The sequence below is a fragment of the Labrus mixtus genome, chromosome 20 (genome assembly GCF_963584025.1).
Source record: "Labrus mixtus chromosome 20, fLabMix1.1, whole genome shotgun sequence".
NCBI classification, from domain to species: domain Eukaryota; kingdom Metazoa; phylum Chordata; class Actinopteri; order Labriformes; family Labridae; genus Labrus; species Labrus mixtus.
Window position 1 is genome coordinate 14,127,566 of NC_083631.1, and position 22,809 is coordinate 14,150,374.

At 39.5% G+C, this 22,809-nt stretch overlaps 3 protein-coding genes across 5 annotated transcripts; 1 reads left to right on the top strand and 2 right to left on the bottom strand.

Annotated features, from left to right (window-relative positions):
* Positions 1-5,381: 5,381 nt before the first annotated feature.
* Positions 5,382-14,214, top strand: mylk5 (myosin, light chain kinase 5). Of its 3 annotated transcripts, none has more exons than XM_061027399.1 (17): positions 5,382-5,870; positions 7,101-7,286; positions 7,805-7,957; positions 8,124-8,306; positions 8,590-8,721; positions 9,742-9,869; positions 9,981-10,134; positions 10,456-10,767; positions 10,861-10,963; positions 11,281-11,484; positions 11,594-11,811; positions 11,894-12,017; positions 12,818-12,970; positions 13,052-13,181; positions 13,273-13,360; positions 13,449-13,589; positions 13,786-14,214. In XM_061027399.1, the coding sequence occupies exons 1-17, from the start codon at positions 5,735-5,737 to the stop codon at positions 13,989-13,991; spliced, it is 2,751 nt and encodes a 916-aa protein (XP_060883382.1). In that variant the 5' UTR covers positions 5,382-5,734; the 3' UTR covers positions 13,992-14,214. The 3 variants fall into 3 exon arrangements, with proteins under 3 accessions (XP_060883382.1, XP_060883383.1, XP_060883384.1); XM_061027400.1 differs by having other exon boundaries at positions 5,385-5,870; positions 7,137-7,286; XM_061027401.1 differs by having other exon boundaries at positions 5,386-5,870; positions 8,686-8,721.
* A 1,208-nt stretch (positions 14,215-15,422) lies between these two features.
* si:ch73-141c7.1 (coenzyme Q-binding protein COQ10 homolog, mitochondrial) lies at positions 15,423-18,526 on the bottom strand. Its single transcript, XM_061027402.1, has 5 exons — positions 18,326-18,526; positions 17,598-17,750; positions 17,155-17,347; positions 16,483-16,584; positions 15,423-15,913 (listed from the first exon to the last, which is right to left on the bottom strand). Exons 1-5 carry the CDS (start codon positions 18,427-18,429, stop codon positions 15,761-15,763), a joined length of 705 nt encoding a protein of 234 aa, XP_060883385.1. The 5' UTR covers positions 18,430-18,526; the 3' UTR covers positions 15,423-15,760.
* Positions 18,527-18,744: 218 nt separating this feature from the next.
* Positions 18,745-22,189, bottom strand: hsd17b1 (hydroxysteroid (17-beta) dehydrogenase 1). Its single transcript, XM_061026495.1, has 6 exons — positions 22,056-22,189; positions 21,691-21,852; positions 21,439-21,618; positions 21,200-21,293; positions 20,920-21,103; positions 18,745-20,239 (listed from the first exon to the last, which is right to left on the bottom strand). Exons 1-6 carry the CDS (start codon positions 22,150-22,152, stop codon positions 20,084-20,086), a joined length of 873 nt encoding a protein of 290 aa, XP_060882478.1. The 5' UTR covers positions 22,153-22,189; the 3' UTR covers positions 18,745-20,083.
* Positions 22,190-22,809: the final 620 nt, after the last annotated feature.

A 22,809-nucleotide genomic window follows, 5' to 3' on the forward strand; every position in this document is an offset into this window, starting at 1 on the left:
CGAGCGCCGGCCCCCCTTTTTAAATGGAGGTGCTCTTAACAGCTCCTTCTGAGGAATTTACAGCCCTGGCCCCGTCCCACTCAGTCCAGGAGATGGGAGGCAGGGAGGGAGGCACACTGCAGCCTTGTCCCAACACAGCCAGTAGTGGAAATGTACAGCTTCAGGCAAGGTGGCAGCAGAGCTCCTGTTTAAGAATGTGTGCGTGCCCATTTGTCTCTCTATATATCTCTGTGTGTGTGTGTGTGTGTGTGTGTGTGTGTGTGTGTGTGTGTGTGTGTGTGTGTGTGTGTGTGAGTTTTCTTGGCCTTACATGCTTCTGAGCGTGTGTTCGTGCACGTTAACCTAAGTGAATGAGTGAGTGGTTATGGGAGGGCTCCAACTCTGTAGGTTTTCTCTGTAATTTCACTCTCTGCACAGCGTAATCGCTTCCATGTGGGCCCACACCAACAACAGAGTGGTTGAGGGCCTCACTGCAAAGGTGGGAGTTACACACATGCAGGCTTTCAAATGCTCCCTCTCATTGAAAAGGACTGCCAAGACTGTTCACGAATGTGTAAGACGGCAAAAAGATCTTTTCTATTTACTAAAATCAGTTTCACTTAACACCCTATTATATATGTATTGTTCGATTCTTTTTTTTTAGAGTTAAAAAAAAAGAATAGGCTACAGCACAGAGCTGTTTTGGGTTAAAAGCACAAACATTTGGAGTCTCAGACTAGCAGGTAAAAAAATGATCTAAATCCTATCTCTCAATTTGTGAAATTGCAAGACATGCTGCTTGCCTTATGAATGCTAGTCATTTCCTATTGTTTTTCTTTACGTACTGTGCTGTTTGTAGTGTCTCCCACCTCACATGTTGAACTGTGGTGCCTGGAACACCCCGAGCACTGCAGGGCCAGACAGTCACGGTCAATGTGTGAAACCAACAGAGCGAAAAACAACAGGACCTTTTGCACGACAGCGGGTCAGCATTTAAAAACACCTACACGAAGCCAGTTAGCTGTTTCAGCCGCAGGGGAAAGAAATTATAAGTTGCAAGACTGCCTGATAGGAGAGATGGTATTTTAGGAAGTATGTACAGTACAAGTCATACATGTAAAGACAGGGGCAGCGTAATGTGATCCCACTAGGGACTGACCTTTAAATAACCATTTGGTGCTTCAAACACTACATTCTGAGATCTGATTATTGTTGCAGCTAATGTTAATATTGTCATGGTGAACAACACCCCCTGCTGTTTTATGTGACGCTACAATACAACCTATAAATATCCAAACATATACAACATGAATAAATGGCCCCTCAGCAATATGAAATTGTTTTGTCACCTCGACTCACCTTTGACATGATGCATAAATCAGATTGTCCTTTTTTCCCCAAAGAAGGGCTCTCTGCAGAAACACATCATCATCAGTGGGAACAGACAGAGTTGGTTTGGCCATCAGGCTACACAGCAGCTTTGGTCTCAGTGCTATACTCTCAGTAGTGCAGCCAGAAGCCATTTATGACTGTTTGTCCATCAGGGGTCACTGATCAGCTTAAGTGTTACATTTTTCATGGTGCCTTGGAAGCTATGTGATATTTTTTGCTGAAAAGTGGCCTGGACTGTGGAAGTGTATAGTTTTTGAAAAATGTTAAATGAGCACTGGCACAAGAACAAGCAAAAGTAGCAATAAAACCAAATTTAAATCTCATTCAAAACTTAAATTGAAAGTACAAAAGTATTTGCTCCAAAATGTGCTTTCAGTTCCAAAAGTCTATTATATGAAAGCAACATCTTACTGTTGCAGTATGAGGAAGGGGCTAATTATTTCAAGCCCCATGCTTTGAACTTCAGTGGTACATTTTCAATATTGATGTTTTGCCACAGGGGGGTGCTATAGTGCCACATTAGGCTCTTCTGAAAGTGTACTGTACACCTCTGGTACTTCTGGTAATTTATTGGCCTGTGCCTTTGGTGATATACAGTGTTTGTTTCTGCTATAGGTTCAGGTAGTATTTCATTTCTGGATGTCATTATGAGACAAAAAGCACTTACTTATCCAGGACAGGACAGACTGCAGCTAAAAAGTCTGATGCTATGTTTTAAAGTTAGGGGTTTAAGACCAAACTGGATATTGCAGCCTTGCACAGAATACATTTATGATGGAAAATACATGTTTAGTGCTGCAGGTTGTGAGGATAAATGCAATATATCCAAATGAAATTGAATATGTTAATTGTCACTTCCAATTAAAAGCTTGAACAGAATTAAGGCAGATTAAAAAAGTATTTAATTGAACATGAATTGCTTCATACAGTTGGCCTCTAGATGGTGCAAGAGCCTTCCTTCTCTGAGATAGTGATTATCTGAGCATGCTTTTTTAGATCATAACTGTCAACCTCACTCTTTTTTTTTCTTTCTGGCATACTCAACCTAACTCTGTCACACTTCATTAGAATCACATGTTGATACAAGTTTTTGCAAAACGCAAACAGAGAGATATCCAGAGGGCATCGGATAAGTTGCACAAGCCTGTTCATCATAAATGTTGTTCCATTCATTATAATATCAAAAATGTAATTTGAAGGACTTAAAGTTTGTTCAAGCTTTCATTAAACCTATCCCGTCTTTTGCTCTTGTTTCATGGTTTGGTAACCTGACTTTAAATATGAAACGCTCTTAATCAAATCATCAAATGGGCGAGCAAACTCTTAGGCGAGTCTCAGTCCAACATATCAGATCCTTATTCTTTACAGCTGCAGCTTTAGATGAGCTTTATTCTCCATGCCTGTTCTCACCCCTTAAATGAGGAGTTTCAGCTTCTCTGGCTGTCGGTTTGTTGCTCCTAAGGGGAGAACAAAACGCTACAGATAAACAGGTTTTACAGGTAAAAAATGATGCACTGTAACCATGCCAGGATATTTGAATTTTTTTTTATGTATTCTGTCTGGTCTTTCTAACCTTGTATTTGTATCGTTTTGCGTTGGTGTGTATCTTTGGAATGCTGATCTCCTGTCTACACAGCACATTTACCTTTCTAGGTACCAATAAAGAAACCTTGAACTTTGAACCTTGGACCTAATGTAGGTCATATTCAGATTCAGATTCAGATAACTTTATATATCCCAGAAGGGAAATTCAGTTTCACAGCCTACTGAGTCATTGAAAGAAACCAAGACAACATAAAGGAAACACACACAGTCACAGCAGCGTTCAGTAATAACAATTCAACAGAAGAACAGGTCGTTGATATTAATAATCTCGAAGAACATAAATTGTAAACATCTGTTAATTGCCACCTATTGACAATGCAATACATATTTCTATTAGTTATATTCTATTAGTATACTTTCTTACACTTTTTCCAGTGAATTCAGTAATTTTACTCAACTTCAAGCAATTGTCTGATGTTAAAGATTTTTTTAATGAACTTATTGAAAGTAGATTTTTATTTTAACAGTTGACAAGAAACAAATGGACATGGTTCCAATCTATACGAAGCAGACAGGTGTTGTTTTTCATTCTGTCTTTCATTATAAAATAAATACTTGATTTCTAATGTCATTGTCAGTTTTTATATTCACTCACATTAAATCCGTTTCAGTTTTAAAGCTCTACACAGATTCCTGTCCACTGACTGAACTCTTTCTCCACTCTGCTGTGTCTATCTTATGTCTGCATCTGTGCCCTTTTTCACTTTTATCACAGCAATGATTTCCAGACAGAGCAGACTACCTGCATGCATACCATCTATTGGTGGAAGCTGCAGTCTGTACTGTGAAGGGGGGGTAGATTAATGGGTCAGTCAGCATGTCTCCCCCCCTGCTCTAGACTCTATTGTGTGCAGTAAGTCGTCCTTTGCCTAAATGACATTAATTATGCTCCTATTGGCCAGGGCTCTGTGGGAGAACTGCAGCATTATCACTCTGTTTCCTCCTAATGAGGGTCTCTGCTAACTCTCTCTGCATGTGTTTTCTTTTTCCAGGGTAGCTGTCACTTCTTATTTAAAGCTTTGAGTCAGAAGTCATTAGATACAGTGTCTGTCATAATATGCAATGTCTATGACATGGTGACATGTTTTTGTAAAGTAACACCACTGTCACAACAATTAAAACCTTCACCTGAAGGCTCCATTAACAATATTACATTCAGACCGGAGTCCTAAACTTAAAAACAAGTTGTATTATTGAATGTAATAGCAAAACCCCTTAGAAAATGTGATCATCAGTGACAAAAGGTGGGAAAAGAAAGACAGAGTGTGTTATTAGGCAGAGACTGGCCACTTTGACCAGCATTGCTGAAATAACCACGTGCTTAACAGTGATACATTCCAGAAATTTGGTCAACACTGAAAATGTAGGCAAGTGCAAACAAATATGAAGAGTTCATTTGCAAAAGCAGTTAACTCTGCTTTAAAAAAAATGTCATAAAAATTGTCATAAAAAGTTTTTTATTTACTGTTTATTTCAGGTAATATCATTCAGACTTAAGTTGTGTGGCTTTAATCGAGTTCCCCATAGACTGTATTGGGGTTTTTTGCACCAGAATGGGTTTTGGATCAAATAACAGCTCTATTTAAAATGCAAAATCAAAACTATCAGGGAACTGTTTTTCAGAATGGCTTTTATTTGTTTTTGCAAATGAACTCTTCATATATCAAAAACATCCTTACAATGTTTTTTCTGTGTGTGAAGGCTTTTGGCAAATGTTTGATTTTGAAATTCTTCCTTCACAGAAACTAAAACAAGCCCCTCAAAGGAAATGTCTGTGTGATCACTGATGTGGAATTGAGGAAGCTGGTGTGGGAACGGAATGAAAAGAGATGTTATAATCACCTCAGTGGGCTTCTGCTGTGAGCTCACTGAAGGGGGATCCCTACAGGTTGATCATTATGACACATTTTATTCCCTGCATCGCAAATATTTAAAGACAGCAGATTGTGTGATGTGTTAATAGCCTAAACAACACTTATAGAGAACAACAGTGGGCCACACATGAGACATCTGGTTACCATAGCAGCAGGTGGTTTTGTGCAGGGGCACTGTTACCCTGGAACTGTTCATCCTGTTGTCCTGTGGGGCCGGGTTTGGGACTTAAAGAACCACAAGATTTATGAGCCTGTAGTTCTTAATCATAGCTTTAGAGCTACAGGCATTAGAATGAACATTTGCTTTAGAGGTGTCTCTGGCATCACAAAGTTCAGTTGCAGCATTGATAAGTAAGCGGGCAAACAGCACAATCGATAAAGCGCAGCATTCGACAAACAGCACACAATATGACCTTTGGCTGTGTGGATAGATAAGCCTATTCCTTCTTTCCCTTCCATTTTCCTTGTTTATGTGCAGTGTGTGCATGAGACATGGTAATAAAGGCTAGGGTTTGAGTAGTCGGAGGAGGACCAGGCATTAGAGTAACTATGGAGAGATAATGAGAGTGCTGCCTGACCTGAGAAAGCTGGAGTAAAACAGAAAGATTTGTTTTGTAGGTGGAGTCAGTGTAGATCAGGGGAGGGTGAGAAATGACGACTTTGAACATGTGCATAGAAGTGTGAGGAGTGAGGTTTTCGAGCTGCACTAGCTGAAGCAGGGAGTGAGAAAGACACTCAGAAGAGTATTGTTTTTTCACAGAAGCTGCAGAGGCCCACAAGGCTGCAACAAAAAAAAAAGGAAGTCAGATAATCAGCTTGGGAAATGACAGTGTAAATTATTTGCTGTAGCTCCGCTCAGAAAACAGGGAGGTCTTACCACAGAAATGAACGGTGATGGCAGCAAACAGCGTTATGTGTCCACTTTCAGGATGCACATCAAGCCCCCCTGTGCATCCTCTGCATCAGGGAAGGAGTCGAGATCAAATGACACAAGGACTTTAGAAAAATCTTCTGACACAGGTAAGTGCAGCACTAAGGAGAGAGAAAGGAAGGGGGATTAATAATTTAGGCGTGTGTGTTTGTGTCGGAAGAGTCAGCCTGGTAGGTAGCAGTTAACATGTTATTAATGTCGACATTTCAATAGACAAGTCTGAACATGGTGATGCTGCCAGATAACACTGCTAACACAGATTGCTTTCAATTTTCTAAAGTATTCTGTTGCTGCAAAAATAAGAAGAGAGTGCAAGTGTGTTCCCTCAAAGTTAATATCCATTGTTACGTTTGTCTTGAATGAGAATGTCCAAAAAACAGATCTGAATGTTCTTTCGTTTCCATGTCAGTACTATATATTTTTTTGCTGTCAAAGCTCTAAAAAGAGTTAATTAAACCAAATGAAATTAATTAAAACAAAGCTAAATATCTTATTTAAGCTGTATATGATTCACCTGTCAACATATCCACTACGTCTGCTTCTTCTACAATATGTTAGACATCAAAATACCAGGAAGTGATACAAATAAACGCTTGAGCCATCTTGACCACAGACAGTTTCCTTGTCAACAGCTATGGGTTGTTTTTTTTTTAACGCAGCATGTTAGAGTGATGACTGACTTCCAATCTGCTTCAAATCTTCAAACGTCTAGTTTTTTGAAAAGAAGTTCAGAGATTGAAAATGTCATGAGAGGTGTGAAAACCTCCTCTCAGTCTGTAAGGCTCAAAACAACCCACTCTGAAGCATTCACTGACTGCACTCATACACCAGTGAATAATTCAGTGGTGTAAAAGCTGGTTAAAGGTTGATAATAAAACATCCATTTGGTTAAACCATAACTAGCATACAGCTTTTCATTGCATTATACATTGCTTGCTTAGATTTGGTCCTTTTTTACACAATGTATGGATGGGGCAATAAACTTCCCCAGAGAGGCTTCAGCTCTGTGATGGTATTTAATTGCGCTGGTGATACCACTCAGTGTCAGCCTGCACTGCTGATAATGTGCTTCTGATCCATGAAACTTCAGGGGAGTGAAGCAGTACCCTCCCCCGTGCTTTAAGCCAGGATTTAATTGAAATTAATGAAATACTTTGCCCTGTAAAAGTACTTTTTTGAAGATGCTGAAAACAACACAACACATGTAACCATGAATATAAAACTCTTAATTAATGAAGACTTTGCTTCACTTGCGGCGGAAGTCAGCAGTTTGGTGTGAGAAATGATGTAAAGAATGTGAAGAATGTAATGTTTTATAGGCCTCCCCTCACTCCACACCGCTCTTCCACATTCAGGGTGTCATAAACTCCCTTCCAGTCAATGCCTCGATCCACCGGTCTTCATAGAGCCCCTGCAGGACTGCTGTGCGGACGAAGGAAGTGACGTCACTCTGCGGGGGGTTATCACCGGCAGTCAGCCAATCAAAGTGTCCTGGCTGCACAATGGTGAGGGGGTTACACAAGTTACACTGCTGCATCCATATGTTTTCTTTGGTTGACTGTTGACCAAAGTACCCTAATGCCCCCATTAAGTCATGAAAATAAATATAGCATAACATGTGCGAAATTGAAGACGACAATCAAATTGTTGACATTATAGATATTTATGATTATACTTATTTCTAAACCATGATGCTCTGCACATTCACATCAAACTGAAACATTCTAGATAAAGCAGATAACATTCTTTTACCTACTTTTTCTGTTACACTTTGCAGTGCCTTTAACTAAGCCTGATTCTTTATTTTATTTCAAGTGTATGTTTAAATAATGTCTGGCAATGCAAAAGTATTTTTAAAGGCAGATACACAACTACTACAACAGCAACAACATCTTATCTCCTGTATCAGTTGTTGTCCTCCTGGCCCCTCCATTTTCACAAACCCTCTCCTCATTGTACTCTCTAGCACATTACACTAATGAGAAAGAGTGTTTCTAGTGATTTTGTTTGTTTCTATGGGCAGGTGAAGTGGCCCGTTTTGGGGGTTCATCCTTCGATGGCAGGGAGATGAGTTTTGTGGTGACAGAGTGCTTACCTGAAGATGCTGGTGCCTACACATGCCTGGCAGAAAACAATGCAGGGAAGACGTCCTGCTGCGCTGCCGTGTTTGTCAAGGGTGAGGAACACATTTAAAATTTAAACGCTGCCTCTTTCAAGCTGTCGTTGAAGTTTTCTCATACTCTGGATAATTTATAAATTGTATTATTTTGATCTCAATGGGAATAAGTTAGCCAGAGTTTCATTTCTCATGTAACGTAACCTCTTCTCCTTTTCCAATCCAGACTTTGAAACTATCTACGGTGCACAGAATTGTGTCTCAAAGAACCCAACTTCTGCTTCTGAGAGCAAAACACAGAATGGAAGGTCACCACGGTCCCCCAAAGACGAGCCACGGAACTTAAAAGCATCTTTTTGTACTTCTCCTAAAGGCTCCGATAAGCCTTGCCATGTGTCAAGTTCAAAAGGTAATCAGATTCTGAACCATTGGTAATTTAGGTGCAAATTATCTTCCGTTTATGGGGTCAATGCTTGCTTCCTTTAAAAAAAAAAAACCCCAAAAAAACCTACTCTCTTTACCACTGTTTTAACCTCCTCTGGTTTTCAAAGTTACATTTTAATACAACTAGGAAATGCATCATTTCCAGTCCTTTTTTTGATTGGCTCTCAGGCAACAATCATATCATTCAGGAAGTATGCAGGACATCCACAACATTGCAGCCTTTTGTAACATCCTCTTGTGGTTCTCAGTCCCAAGTGAACACCATGTAGGGAAATGGACAGCGCACATTAAAGAAGAGCCACACCTCTATGCACCCCTACTAAAACCTACCTCTGTCCGTGCAGAAGTCATCCCAAAGAAGAGAGCCAACTCAGGGACAGGTGAGACACACGAACACACACTAATTATTTTTTACATCACTTTCTGTCTCTGCCAAATGACCATGTCTGCAAATGTGTTTCCATCATCCTCTCACCCTTTCTTGTTGTTAAAAGCTTTACTGTCTTATTTGCCTTCTTCATGGTGATATCCATAAAATTCTGGATTTGTGGTGTTTCCTCTGTTTCCTCTTAAGTTTTCACTGGAGCTGCACTTCTTTTTCAAGACTTTTGTTCAAGCCAAAATGTTTCCACGCTCCAAGATATTGTGCTTCTGAATACTGAATCTTAACTTTAGGTTGTATGATTCCACAAAAAAAAGCAGGAAAGCTGATATAATGAAGACTGAAAGTATAGTGTTTTCATTGTTGATGGTTTATAAGTTAGATTGGGGATGGCCAAACAGTTGAACTGGCATCTTACGGCTTATTGAAAAGGCAAACTGTTGATTCTTAAACTATTTAAACGTTCTCTTTATCAGATTGTCTTTAGTCAAATTCTCCATCCTGATGCTGAATTATTTGCATATCGACAGTGCAAGAGGTGCTTTTTACCCGTGCTCATATATGGAATTTTCTAGGTTTACGTAAAGTAATGTTACATGAGTTAACTACAGGATACAGTACAGACTTAAAGTGTGTTTGCTTGCTTTAAGGATAATGGTCTATGTCAATAACTCTACACGTATGGAACATGTAGAACTCCTTCAGAGAGCATATGAACCAGATTAACAATGTTTAACACACTTGATTACACAGGAACAGGTTTGTGTGGGCATAGGTCATCTTTGTTTTGCTTTTGTTTTAACTTGAGACACTTAAGTCTGTTCTTCTGTTTGCTACAATAATAAGGGTCTCAGGGGAGAGCACAAAAGCTTTAACCACACATCACATAATCGCATCCCCCTACAAGACATATTCTGTCTTTTCGTCTTTATCTCACCCTCACACACCACACTGGATAGTTTCCTTCAATGAGCAGACAGGCTCTGAGTCAAAACACTAACTTTGTTTTTCTTAACAGGAACACCATTACACTTTGAAAACCCTCCACAGCAGGTCAACGTTGAGGTGGGGAAACCGCTCAGAGTGTCGTGTTTATTCAGAAGCAGCGCTCCTGTTGTGTCGTGTTGGATCAGAAACAAAGAACAGGTGCTGTCAGTCTAAAGCTGGTTTTACAACATATCCACTTTTTTGCTATTTCCACTGTCTCTCAGTTTTTATAACCCTCTCTCTCTCTCGCCTTTCTCTTTAAATCTGCAGATAGTGGATGGTCCGGAGCTGTGGGCAGAAAACACTGATCAGTGCAGCACTCTTGTAATTGCAAAGGCTAAACCACAGCACACAGGTCGCTACACCGTGGTAGTGAAGGACCGCAATAGCTCAGCACAACACACGCTCACTCTTTCTGTAATAGGTAAGACAACAGTATCAGGACCATGTGAAGAAGGTTTGTATGGTGCTGTAGGATACAAAGGATTTCCATTTAGGAAAAAGGCTGCAAATCAAATCAATTTAGTGCAATTAAGGGCTTGCAGCAAATACTTAAACAATGCAATATCAAAACACACATACCTGGAAAAAAGGCAACTGAAAAATAATTTATAGCCAGATGTGCAGCTCATTTAAATTTGCAGCACATTTCAGTTGTATTTCGTTTGTATTACTTGCATTAGCCCCTATGAGCCACTGTGGATTTGCAGTTACTTCAGCACTTTTTCATTAACTCTCCCTTCAGAGAGGCCGCAGCCTCCAGCTTCCTGCCCTGTGATCTCCCTCATCTCCGTCACCAGCCTTGTGCTGTCTTGGTCAGGCCCCTGCTACGACGGCGGCAGTGTTGTCCTGGGTTATGTGGTTGAGGTAAAGAACAAAGGCGGTGCTGAGCCTGGTGAATGGCGAGAACTCACTGCCCAGTGTAAGAGTACATCATACAGAGTGAGCTCTGGGCTGCAGCCTCAACAGGAATACTGTTTCAGAGTGAGGGCCTACAACACAGTGGGAATAAGTGAGCCGGGACCAGTGTCACCAGTCGTAAGGATGGAGCAGAAAGGTGAGGGGCGATGGGTTAGTGACCCACTTTTTAAAAAGAGGTTAATATAATGATGTTTCAATTACAGCTCTTCTTTATTTTATTTATATTTAGACAAACCACAAGAAGAGGAACCCCCTCAAGCCTATTCCTGTGTCACTATTGACTCCTCCAACAAAGTTACTGATCACTACAATTTGCTTGAAAAACTGGGAATGTAAGTATCGATCAGGAGTACCAAAACCCATTTTCATGAAAACATTTTTAGAAGTAAAAAAAAGAAGAAGTAAGAAATCTAGATGAACAAGAAAGCTTGACACTTCCTGTGAAAGTCTTCAGGCAAACCCACGCAGAGAAGTTCACTGCCAAGTACAACAGAATGGGGATTTTCAACATGTAGAGACATGGCTCTACCCTAGTAAACAACAGATGTACAGTGATAAAAGTTGTGAGGAAATCAGCAGTTACCGATAACATTTTTTTTCTCCAGAAATACAAAAAATGACAAAACAAACTTTTGTCTGTCTTTATCAGGGGAAAGTTTGGCCTAGTTTTCAAGCTAACCCACAAAGAAACTGGACGTGTGTTTGCGGGGAAGTTCTACAAAGGTCGACGTGCCAAGGAGAGAGAGGCTGCTCGTAAAGAGATTGAGCTGATGAATTACCTTCACCACCCTAAACTGGTTCAGTGCATCGCAGCATATGACCACAGGCCTGAGATGGTCATGGTCATGGAGTTGTAAGTGTCACCAGGAAAGCACAAAGTGGTTGATTTATCGAAAAATTCCTGAAAATTCCGCAAGAAATCTAACAACAACTTGCTGTCACTGTTGTTTGTCTCTGTGTAGTATCGCAGGTGGAGAACTGTTTGAACGCATTGTGGATGACAGCTTCGAGCACACAGAGCCGGCCAGTGCGCACTACATGCAACAGATCCTGGAGGGGATCGCCTACATGCACCAGCAGAACATTGTTCATCTGGACCTGAAACCTGAAAACATCGTGTGTGTTGACACCACTGGCACCTCCATAAAGATAATCGACTTTGGATTAGCCAGCAGGCTTGGTATGTGAAAAGAAACTCCCTTACAAACACGGTATTCTGGTGTATAGCCTGAACATCAGATTGTGTGATTTATGTTTAACAGATGGAAAAACACCTCTGAAGGTGATGCATGGGACTCCAGAGTTTGTGGCACCTGAAGTGATTAGCTTCGAGCCTGTTGATCAGGCCACTGACATGTGGAGCATCGGGGTCATCTGCTACATATTGTGAGTCACATTTTCAGTCCTCTATACCTTTCTATATTAAATATTTAAGCAACTGGAAAGCATACTTTCCTGATGGCACTTTGATTAGAATACCACTATCCTGACTAAATAATTACTATAAAGCTAGAGCCAGTTTTATAAGCTCAACAACCTAAGGTACAAGCTGCACTAGCTCTGTTTGTACAGACTAAACAAACTAAATACAACGTCTTAACTACTTAACTTTTTTGTTAGCATTAGTTTAATTTTCTATTAATTTAAGAGGAGCTTTAAGGTTGATTTAGTTATCCTTAGACAACAAACTATTTGCTTCCCCAATCTCCATCTTTCCAAGGGGTGCTAAACTAAGCTAAGCTAAGCTAAATGGCGACTGGTGGTAGCATCAACCATGATTTAGACATGATGATGTATCAAACTTGTCATCTAACTCACTTAAATAATCTTAATCTAATCTAATTCATGAATTTACAACAAAACATGGGAAAATGTTTCTTCTCAATTTGTTGCCTGAAAATTGTGTGACAACTGGAATTTTAGTAAAGGTACCAGGTTAAACCAGGGTTGTAAAACAGCTCAATGTAGCCTACATCAAACTGACCTAATTAATTTTGCCTTGCAGACAAAAAGCCTTTTATCAGCTTCAGTTAAATCAGACTGTGCTGGTGGGGATTGCCATGATGACATGGCTGACTGTAGTTGAAACACTTTACTGACTTTTGATGTCCCCTAGTGGACAAAAGACGAAACATTGAAACAGTGGATCTGACGACAGCTAATGTCTGTCTTCCTCTGGTTTCTAGACTGAGTGGTGAGTCTCCTTTCCAAGGTAACAGTGATGCAGAGACCCTGGCCTTGGTGACAGCCGCCCAGTGGGAGTTTGACGAGGATAGCTTTGATGAGATTACAGACGAGGCCAAAGATTTCATCAGCTCCTTGCTCAACAAGGACACAAGGTGATTTCATGAATTTAGACTTTTATATCAGCCTTCTCAATCATCTTCACATTACTACTTGTAAAACTGGGTATCTCTCAGGCGGAGGATGTCCTGTGAAGAAGGTCTTGCCCACCCTTGGATGGCAGCATTTGACTCTGGTGATCACACCACCACCAAAAATCTGTCCAAGGAGAAGATGAAGAGGTTTCTAGCCAGGCAGAAGTGGAAGGTGATACCTCAGCAGAGCAGTTTTTGGTAGTTCTTTGAGATTGAGGTTAATGTTTCTGCTCCAAACTTTTTACTTTTTTTTTGTCCCACAGAAAGCAGGTAAGGCCTTGTTAGCACTGAAGAGAATGGCTCTGCTGTCTAAGAGTGATAGCTCTGGGTCTCCTACCTCCCCTGGAGAAGGTAAGACATTAAAATTCTGATGATTTAAAGTATGAGGTATAAGTCCCACCCCCTTCGTTCATATACGTCTGACCTATCTCAATCCCAGACTCACCACTGAGCCCAGAGGCAGAGCACGCCCTCCAGTCTCTTGAGCGCCAGATGCAGGGCCCACCCAATTTTACCCAGAGCCCAAAGGACCAGGCTGTAGCTCAGGGATCCTGTGCCAGGCTTTCATGTCACCTCACAGGTACACGACTGTGTTTCTTGAGCTCCTCTTTCAAGAGCCTTAGCTTTGCCTGTGATTGTCTTTGTGAACGTTTTTTGTAGATTTGTAGATGTGCCTTGAGAATGAAACTCAAATCAGACTGAAGCCACATTTGAAGACTTGCTGGACTTGACAAAATCTGTTGCATTGTGTCCCTGACCTCTCTTCTATCTTGAAGGATACCCTGATCCAGAGGTGGTGTGGCTATGTGGTGAAGAGCCTCTGGAGGAGTCATCAACAGTGCAGATAGACTACATGGAAGATGGGCAGTGCACCCTGATCCTAGCCAAAGTTGGTCTAGAAGATGCCAGTGTTTATACCTGCAGAGCCACCAACGACCATGGGGAGGCATCATGCTCAGCCAAACTCACTGTTATGGAGTAGATTTATTATTCTGATGAATGCACTCACAAAAAACTGTATGAACGTAACATTCTCGAGTGCCTTGAACAGATGTATTGTATATTCTTGTTTTTTGAACCAAACTGAAAATTCTGTAGTGTGGCTGGACATATATGAAACATGTATTATTGTACAAAATGTATGAACAGATTAATATAGCTACATAGCTGCAAACATACATAAAGGTTTATATTTCTTCATGGAACTAAGATGTGGTTCTTCCTTGTTTTAAAACAATATATATATATATTTCTGACGTCTGCAAAAAGTTCTTTAACCACATGACTTCACTCAATCCTGGAGTTCGTAATGAGATGGACCCTTTGAACAAATCATCTTCAAGTGCACAGTGTTGGCTCGATCCAGTTGTTGGATGAATTTTCATCCTATACATCCCACTGTTCTCTGGGAGGAGAACTGCTTCTCAGTGCTGGAACCTGTCAAAAGAGGGTAAATAAAAAAAAAACCTTTACATAGCAATGCAGCTTTTGTAACATCTTTAACATCTAAAGTAAAATTAATGTGAGGATGAAGACATAACAGCTGCTCTATGTGGCTGAGTCCTTCCCTGATTAAATAAATAATATGTACAAGTATTTTACAACACGTTCTTTTCATTTTTGTGGTTTATGGGTGTGGGCCAAAGTTAAGGCCAAACAAATAAGGCGTACTAACAACCTGCTTTAAAATGACTCTCTAATACTGTAGAAGGATATCAGTGGAAAATTCTCAAAGCTTCCAGTCATTTTCTCTGTGAGCTCTAGAAAAAGCCTGGAGTGTATCAAACTACAACAAAAAAATAATACATTTAAGAATGATATTTCATTATATGTATATTATAGAATTACCATAAAAACATGGGCTAAGTGTTACTTCTAGTCACGGTCTGTAGCTTCAGTAAAAAAAAAATACATTTTGCAACTTGGCCTTAAGAAGTGTCCTTTTCAAAATAAAAATGTGTTTGTCTTCAGATTATGTTGTTTTTCTAATGAGGTATTGAAAACTTGATGATGACTTCTGTCTACATGCTAATGAAAGATTGCCAAAGCTATTATTTATAGAGAAAAGGCAGAATATCGCTTTGAGGCAAAAGGATTTGTATTTGACAGTTTTTGTCTGAAATAAGAGCCATCTGATTTCAGTCTAAAATTGTATCATTCATTAAACCGAGCCACTTACAGGCTTTTTTTTCTCTAAAAGCTACAAGTCACACTTAGGACTACACACTTTTTCCTTTGGACTTGTATATCTGCTTTATTAAAATTTAGGTCATTGACAGTTATATATTTCAATAAAAACTCTAATCTGGGCATGAGCACCGGACTATTACATTTTGACTTAAAAAATGTCGAAAATTTTCCAAATTTTCTGAGAAATACAATGCATGTATATGCAATGAGACAAGGACATTGTTTTTAAAAAAATAGAGCCTTTTAATTCCACCAACAAAAATAAAATGCTTTACAAGAAAGAACCCATATCTCTTTTACATTACTAAACAGTGGAGTCTGTACATTGTATTCATTAATTTCCTTTAAATAAATATATATGTACAAGAGGTTATATGAATTCCTTTATAGCTTCAGATAAAAGGTTTTAAGTATATTCAATGTGCAAAGCGACTCAAGCTTAAGGTTACGAGTTAGTGCAAATAGAAGATCAAGCTGCTGTGTAAGAGCCAGTGTTGACAGGAGAGAGAGAATGCTTTGGTCCAGGTGGATGTGGATTGTGGGAAAGTAAAAGTGGTCTCCTCATGTTGACCGCCTCCTCAATGATGCCTCCTGTTGGCTACTGTAGAGCGTTGCAGCTCGTGATTCAAAGGCACCGATCATCTGCTTCACCACTTCATCAAAGAACAGGCTGGCTAGCTGAGAGTGCAGAAGAGATCTGAACTCAAATGACACCTACAGAGAACACGGGAAGAGGAGGAACATGTAAGCACACCATTTATAAGTGTCTTTATCCTCAGTTTTACAGATTTATAGAAATGATCTGAAGACAGACCCACAATAATGTCAGTTCAAAAGACCACAATCTAAATATAAATGAAAGATCATCATGTCAATCAGACCTTACAGTGATAATCAGTCCAGTTTATTCAACATGCTCTACTGAAAGTAGACAACTTCCTGGCTGACTCAGAGCTGATCTAAGTCAAACTCTTGACAGCAGGTCTTTAACCCTGTTCTTAGCCCGACAGCTATTTCAGGCCGCCTTGGACACTAGTCTGCTACACGAGGCTAAATTTAGAGCATAATGAGATTGTACTCAGCACCTCCTTTTAGTGAGTAATCCATTCACAAGGGAACAAGAGTGACGTTATAAGTACACTATCTGATCCGATGTCCAATGAGAAAGTCATTCAGTTGTTTTTAAATTGCATGGACTCATTGCAGAATGCAACAAACGATGTTTGTGGATGCCACATAAAAACCTGATTTGCTGAGATATTCATTTTATCGTATGCACTTACATAGAAGTCCACTTTGCAGGAAGCTGGAACGTCTTTGTCTCCAGGGGCAAACCTCCATATTGTTTCAAGATGGCTGAAGAGGGATCCATCAGTGCACAAAGCCTGTTTGCAAAAAAAAAAAACACATTTCTTATCATCAACTGAAAAAACACATTGATTATTCCCTGGGTAAAAGCCTCTTCAGGGATATATATTTTTTTTATCTCTACTCTCTAAACATTTACAGAAAAAGTTTTCTGCAACTGACATTCTATATCTTAAAAAAAAGACACATTCACAGGTGTCTCTTTAAGCCATTAAGAATTTTCTTTCAATTGATCAGTGAACTAGCAAAAAGGGACATCTTTAACATGAAAAAGGAATTAGTGTTGAAAAGAGTAGGAAGTCAAAAAAGAACTGACAGACAGAATGTGGAAGTTCCTCTAAAGCCTGCCCATGCTTGTTCAAAGACAGCTTTTACTGTAATTATGTTAGCCAGACAAAGCTCCCACTTCTCTCTTAAAAACCTCAGTCAAAGATATGATTTTTAACATGAACAGAAATTATTATTTTTGTGAAACTTAGTCCCCTTCTCTTAAGTCACTGGCGCCTCATCATTGACCAAGTTCAGATGTAGGAAATAACCTTTGATAGACAATAAAAGACGGAATATAAAAAGTATTTAGGACCTACCCTGACTTGGTGGTTTGGGACGCAGGTGACCTCAGACGTGTAGCGCTCCAAGATGGGGGGGAAACCTATTTCGAGCTTTGCCAGGACACGACCATTTGGTCCCTTCATGACCTGTGACTTCGTGCACCAGGGCACAAAGTGATGGTACTGGTTGATATTTGCCACCAAATCGTACATCTGCGCTGGAGTATACCTGAGAACAAAGTCACATGAAAATGCACACCCAATGAGACAATATCACCATTTTATTACAGAGCATAATTATCTAATTGTTTTTAAATGTAATATTTAGCTTTAGTTTTGAACAAGCAAATGTTTTCTTTTTAGCTTAAACTGACCTCCAACTTTCATTTTTCAAGAAACACTCATTTTAGTTGTGTATTTTATTGTTTTATGTCCTCTCCAGTTACTTCAGTATTGTTGTATTATCTAATGACACTCACCCTAATGTCCGGCATTCAGAGTACTCCATCCTGCGGGTGCTGATGGGAGCAACCAGGTGGATGAAGCCCCGGCTAGTTGTGACGGTTGGGATGGTTGGGCAGAGAGGCAAGCTGGCTCTTCTAGCTACCAGGGCACCACAGGAGCTCAAACGTCTAAGGGGCAGAAATGTTATATTAACACCATGAATGTGGAATGAGTTTGTGGGAAATGTAGAAGGATCATCCGTGGTTTACTTATAGTCAGGGGTCCTGTGGCATCTAGCATTCACTTTAATGGGCCAGTAAATTTAGTCTTAAGGGTGCTTAACAATATAAAAGGTTTGCCCAAGTCATTTAGCCAATAATGTAAATTAAAACTATTTTAATAAAATGTAGGATCATTAATTTATAAAATTGCTACAAGGGAAGTCTAGCATGTATTATGACTTTATTAATGAAAATTTAGCTGGATTCTTGCTCCCCTCTTAGACTGCTTTTGATGCCATTTTTTAAAAGTAAGACAAGGCTGATGAAAGACGACTCACATGTTACACAAACACCCGAAGTTAGGCTACTTTTCAAAACAATTGAAAGTGAAACAGAAAATAAACTTTAATATTATACAAATAACACTTAAATAAATAAAAAAATCTAAAACCGTAGAAACGTAGCCTAAATTTAAACAAAAGACCACAATTGAGTAGGCCTACCTGAGTGGAACTCTGAGGGGATATCACCTGACGACTCACCTGGTATTAGCTATTTTGGTGTTTCCTCGCACAACTTTAGCTGAGTGTGCTTCGGACACGTCCAGCAGTGCCTTCAAAAGAAGTGGGGTCGTTTTATTGGCCATGATGAAGTTTCTGTCCGAAAGTTTCAGTGGAACTCCTCTTAGAGACGCCGGTTGTTTCAAGAAGGCTTGGCAGCAGAAGCAGTAACACCGGCTCTGCGCTCGCTGTTGCGCGATAGACTGTCATGACGTAACAGGAGGAGCCTTTTAATCTGGCCAATCAGAAAGAAAGGTTGATTCATTTTAAAAGCTGACCTTGATCCCTTATACCCAAGTTATTCATTATTACTCTTATAATTAATGTTATCGCATGCAAAAGGACAAGAGCAATTTTACAAGATATTCAGGGGACTTATTTGTTTTATTGACTTACAAATTTGTCTGCATACATTTTTAAACACTTCCATTTATTATATATATTAGATATTAAATCATATGTTATAATGAAATTGCAAATGAAATTGAATTTACCAATGCTGGTGCTGGTGGAATATGTGCATTAAGAAACCTTAAACAGAACCATTTGCAACTTCATGTGAGTCACAAAAAAAGGCCAATTTTTTTGTTGATGTTTAATTTCTGATTTAATGTAATTTAACGATCTTTATACTTTTCTAGGCCTCCTTGTTTTTATTAATATTTTCAAATAACATTTTTTTATTTTAGTTGTATTGTTGCTCATCTCATCAGTCTTACTCAGAATTAGACACATGGAGTACCTTTGGACTGCAATAGGTAAAAATACAACAAAAAAACGGAAAGCTTTGACTTGAATTCAGACTGACAATTGATATTTTCCTCAAGCAAGCAGAAGTATTAATTACATGGTGAACAAATCTATAGCCTAAATGCTGTCCGCATGAACACCTGGAATTTGGTCTTGGAGCAGAAGCTCTAAAACATTTCAGACCATAAAACCCCTACAGTATATACCAAACCTAATGTCCAAGTCCAAGTCCAAATTAAAAAGTATTTTTTCTTCACAGGATTTTTGTTTGTTAACAATTGTGTTGCTGGTACACGTGTCAAGTCACACCCACTCTGTAAGAACACATCAGAGTTTAAAACATGTAACAAAACTGGTTTAATATGAATGATATGGGCTACTTGGAGTGCAGTAGCATGTACATGGGATGGTCTACAAGGTCATCATTTAAATATACATTTAAATGAAATGTAGTTTGGTTCAAAGCATAGTAATAGTACGAGAATCATTAAACAACAGAATTCAATAGTTTACAAAACAAAAAAAAATGTATGATAACTGAGTTTATATTTAATACATAAGCCTTTACCTTACTCTTTAAATACTGCTTTGCAGTAAAAGCCTGTTTAAGGCTCCTAGAGGTGAAACTCTCTTAGTACTGTGCAGTAGGCTAATACAACCAGAACTGGCAGTGCTGGGGATCTTCAGACCTGAATTAGGGCTCTTGATCTGCAAGGGATTTGAAAACTCAGTCGATCCCAATATAGGACAGAAAGGTAACATATAGTTTGACAAAAAACCTATCTAAGGCTGTAAGAGAACAGGGATTTAGCAGGCTGATCCAACAGTTACATAAGGGATGAATGCTGATCCAGCTGGCCCTCCTTTATCTTTGAACCTTGAAGTGATTCAAAAAAGGGCATTCATCTTTCTGCATACAGTTAACTTTCACAATCTAAGCAAGTGTTTCTTAACTTTTCATAGTTATTTTTTATTTCTCTATGTGCAAAATTATTGGTCCTCATCTGAGAAAATGATTTTGCTCATTGCACCGATGTAGGTCAGACCATCGGGTTCTGTGATCTTCAGTTTGGTGAGAGGTGGAATGTCACCACTGGTGAAGTATCTGAAGGCAGGGCAGGGTGACTGGATGGCATCCAGAAATACCTTTGAGACGAACACAAAAACACAGAGACAGCAGCTGAACCAAGGAAGTGTGGTTTGGAGGAGAGGGCTGGATTGTTTAGAGCAGGTGCTGATGATTTGTGATGTATTAACCAATAACACATAAATATTACAGAAAAACAAGGTTCTGCACGTGATATTCAGCTTGCTGAGAAAGCAGCCACCCAACTAAAATCCTGGGTTTAGGGTGCAATAAAAACAACAAAAAGAAACAAGACTGATAACTACAACTTCACCTGAAAAAATCTAAACTATCAGTTTACGACCCTGCGAGCCAGAGTGTAGCCTAATACAGGCTTCTTCCTATCAAACTTATTTCATGTAAAGAAAACATGTAAAAACGTTACTGTTTCAGAGTGGTGGGATAGGGTTTAACAGCCATATGAGCATCAAAACTTCATTTTTTTTAAGTGTCAAGTGTTTTCATATTAATTCCTTTTCTTTTCACACAATGAACAAATGTAATGAAAATACAAAGAAATAAAAGCCAGTGGTGGGATTGTGTGTGTAGTATAAATGTAATTCTGATTAAATAAAAATAAAAAAACACAACATAATGGCATTGATATCAGCATTAAAAAAAAAAGAATTGCTTTCACCAGCACTGTTACATGTTGTGAATTTCTAGTGCAGTTATGATTAATTGAACTTGTACAACATACCTTTACAATTTCCTCTGTGTCCTGTGCTGCATTTTGGAAAACGGAGCCACAGTGCTGCAAGTACTTTTCATAGAGACTGAGTGTGTGGGGATCAACCTGTTTGAGAGATGAATCCCCAAGCTCTGCCTTCTGCAGGTTGACCAGGAAGTCGGTGTTGACGGGTCCACACTCAATGAGACTCACACTACAGGATGAGCATTGAGTCAATAACTGTTCTATTTTTTTTTGACTAGTCTCTAGCCTGAAGGGAAAGTTGAAAACAGTAACTTAGAAAACTCACTGAATATTGAACTGTTGCAAGAGGACTGCCATACTCTCACATGCTCCCTCGATTGCAAATTTACTGGCACAGTACAGCTCATTAAAAGGCAGACCTGCAAGAGTGCATGAAGTACAGACGGGTTATTTTGGCAATTTCATGCATGGAAGCAAACCCCAAAATTATTTGTTTTTGCAACTTCTTTGAATCATGAATCATTGTTGACATTCAGAGATTCCTCAGCCATGAACTTGTCTCACCATGAAGGCCTCCTGTGCTGCCAGTGACCAGAATGCGGCCCTGGCCCTGAGCCTTCATGCCTGGCAGAAAGGCCTGGATGGTCTGGATGGTACCGAGGAGGTTGACGTCCAGAATCTGCCTCATGGAGTCCAAGGATTGTGCCTCCAGTGGCCCCATCAAACCCACACCAGCATTGCATACTGTGGTGAGTATAAGCGTGCTCAGACACACAAATTATAATTTTAAACATGACACAGTGACACAAGACATACCTAAAATGTCCACTCTTTTCTCCACAACCCGGTCCCTCGCATCCAGGATGGACTGCTGGCCAGTCACGTCCATTTGGAGAATGTCCATTGTGTCCCTGTGCAGACCTTTGACACACTCTAAAAGACGCTCCTTCTTAGCCAGGTTTCTCATTGTGGCGTAGACTAAACAGAAAGCAACATACATGAATCATGAATACTTTTCAAAGTTTTCTCTTTTTACAGATTATTTAACAACACAATGTAAAGCTCTGTTTGCAGTGTAAGTTTCAATTCAAAGTTTTTTGCAATAACCGTTCCTCACAGTGTGGCAGGCTCTCTAAGAACACAAATAAAGACCATGCTTGGCAGATGTCAGCTGTTGTTACCTTTATATTCCTTGTTGGGGTCAGAAGCCAGCCGAACAGCCAGGCTAAGGCCAATGCCAGAGGAGCAGCCTGTGATCAGAACCACCTTCTTATCCATGGAGTCTGGCTCACTGATGCTCTGCTCTCTAAAAAGCAACTGGAAAAGAGCGGACAAGATGGAGTTATGTGAACAGTCTTTTTTCTCAGTGTTTTCATTTTTTGTCTGTCACAAGGACATTTAACTCTAAACATTTCCTATTATCAGAAACATTGAACCCTCACAGATTTTTCCCATGTCCTGAATTGTGTAGTGTGACTTTTTTTCTCACTGAGATGTGTGGGAAACATTTCTGCCCTTTTTTTTTTTAATTTTTTTTTTAGCCTTTTTTGAACTGTAAGTGACATCAATGATATAGGCTGTAAATTAAACATGAACTTGGAGGTGTATTGACTAGAATGTCTAAGACTACTGTAAGGTTTTATACCTTTTTACATTTCAATTAAATTAATTTTTTTAAATTGACAAAGTCATGCAAAACTTAAACTTAACACTAAAAATTTTGCTTGTTTGCATTATTTCTATAAGCACTAGGTGGCAGCAAAACATCACAATATCAGTCCTCTATTACAAGCCAGGCCATCTCCTATTCCATTGACCACATACGCTCCATGTAACAGAATACAGCCAAAAGGAAAGATGGTTTGTGGGTTTTATTCTAAGAGATCAGGAGAGAAAATCGCTGAGTAGCCATCTCATAAGCTCTCAAAATTAGAG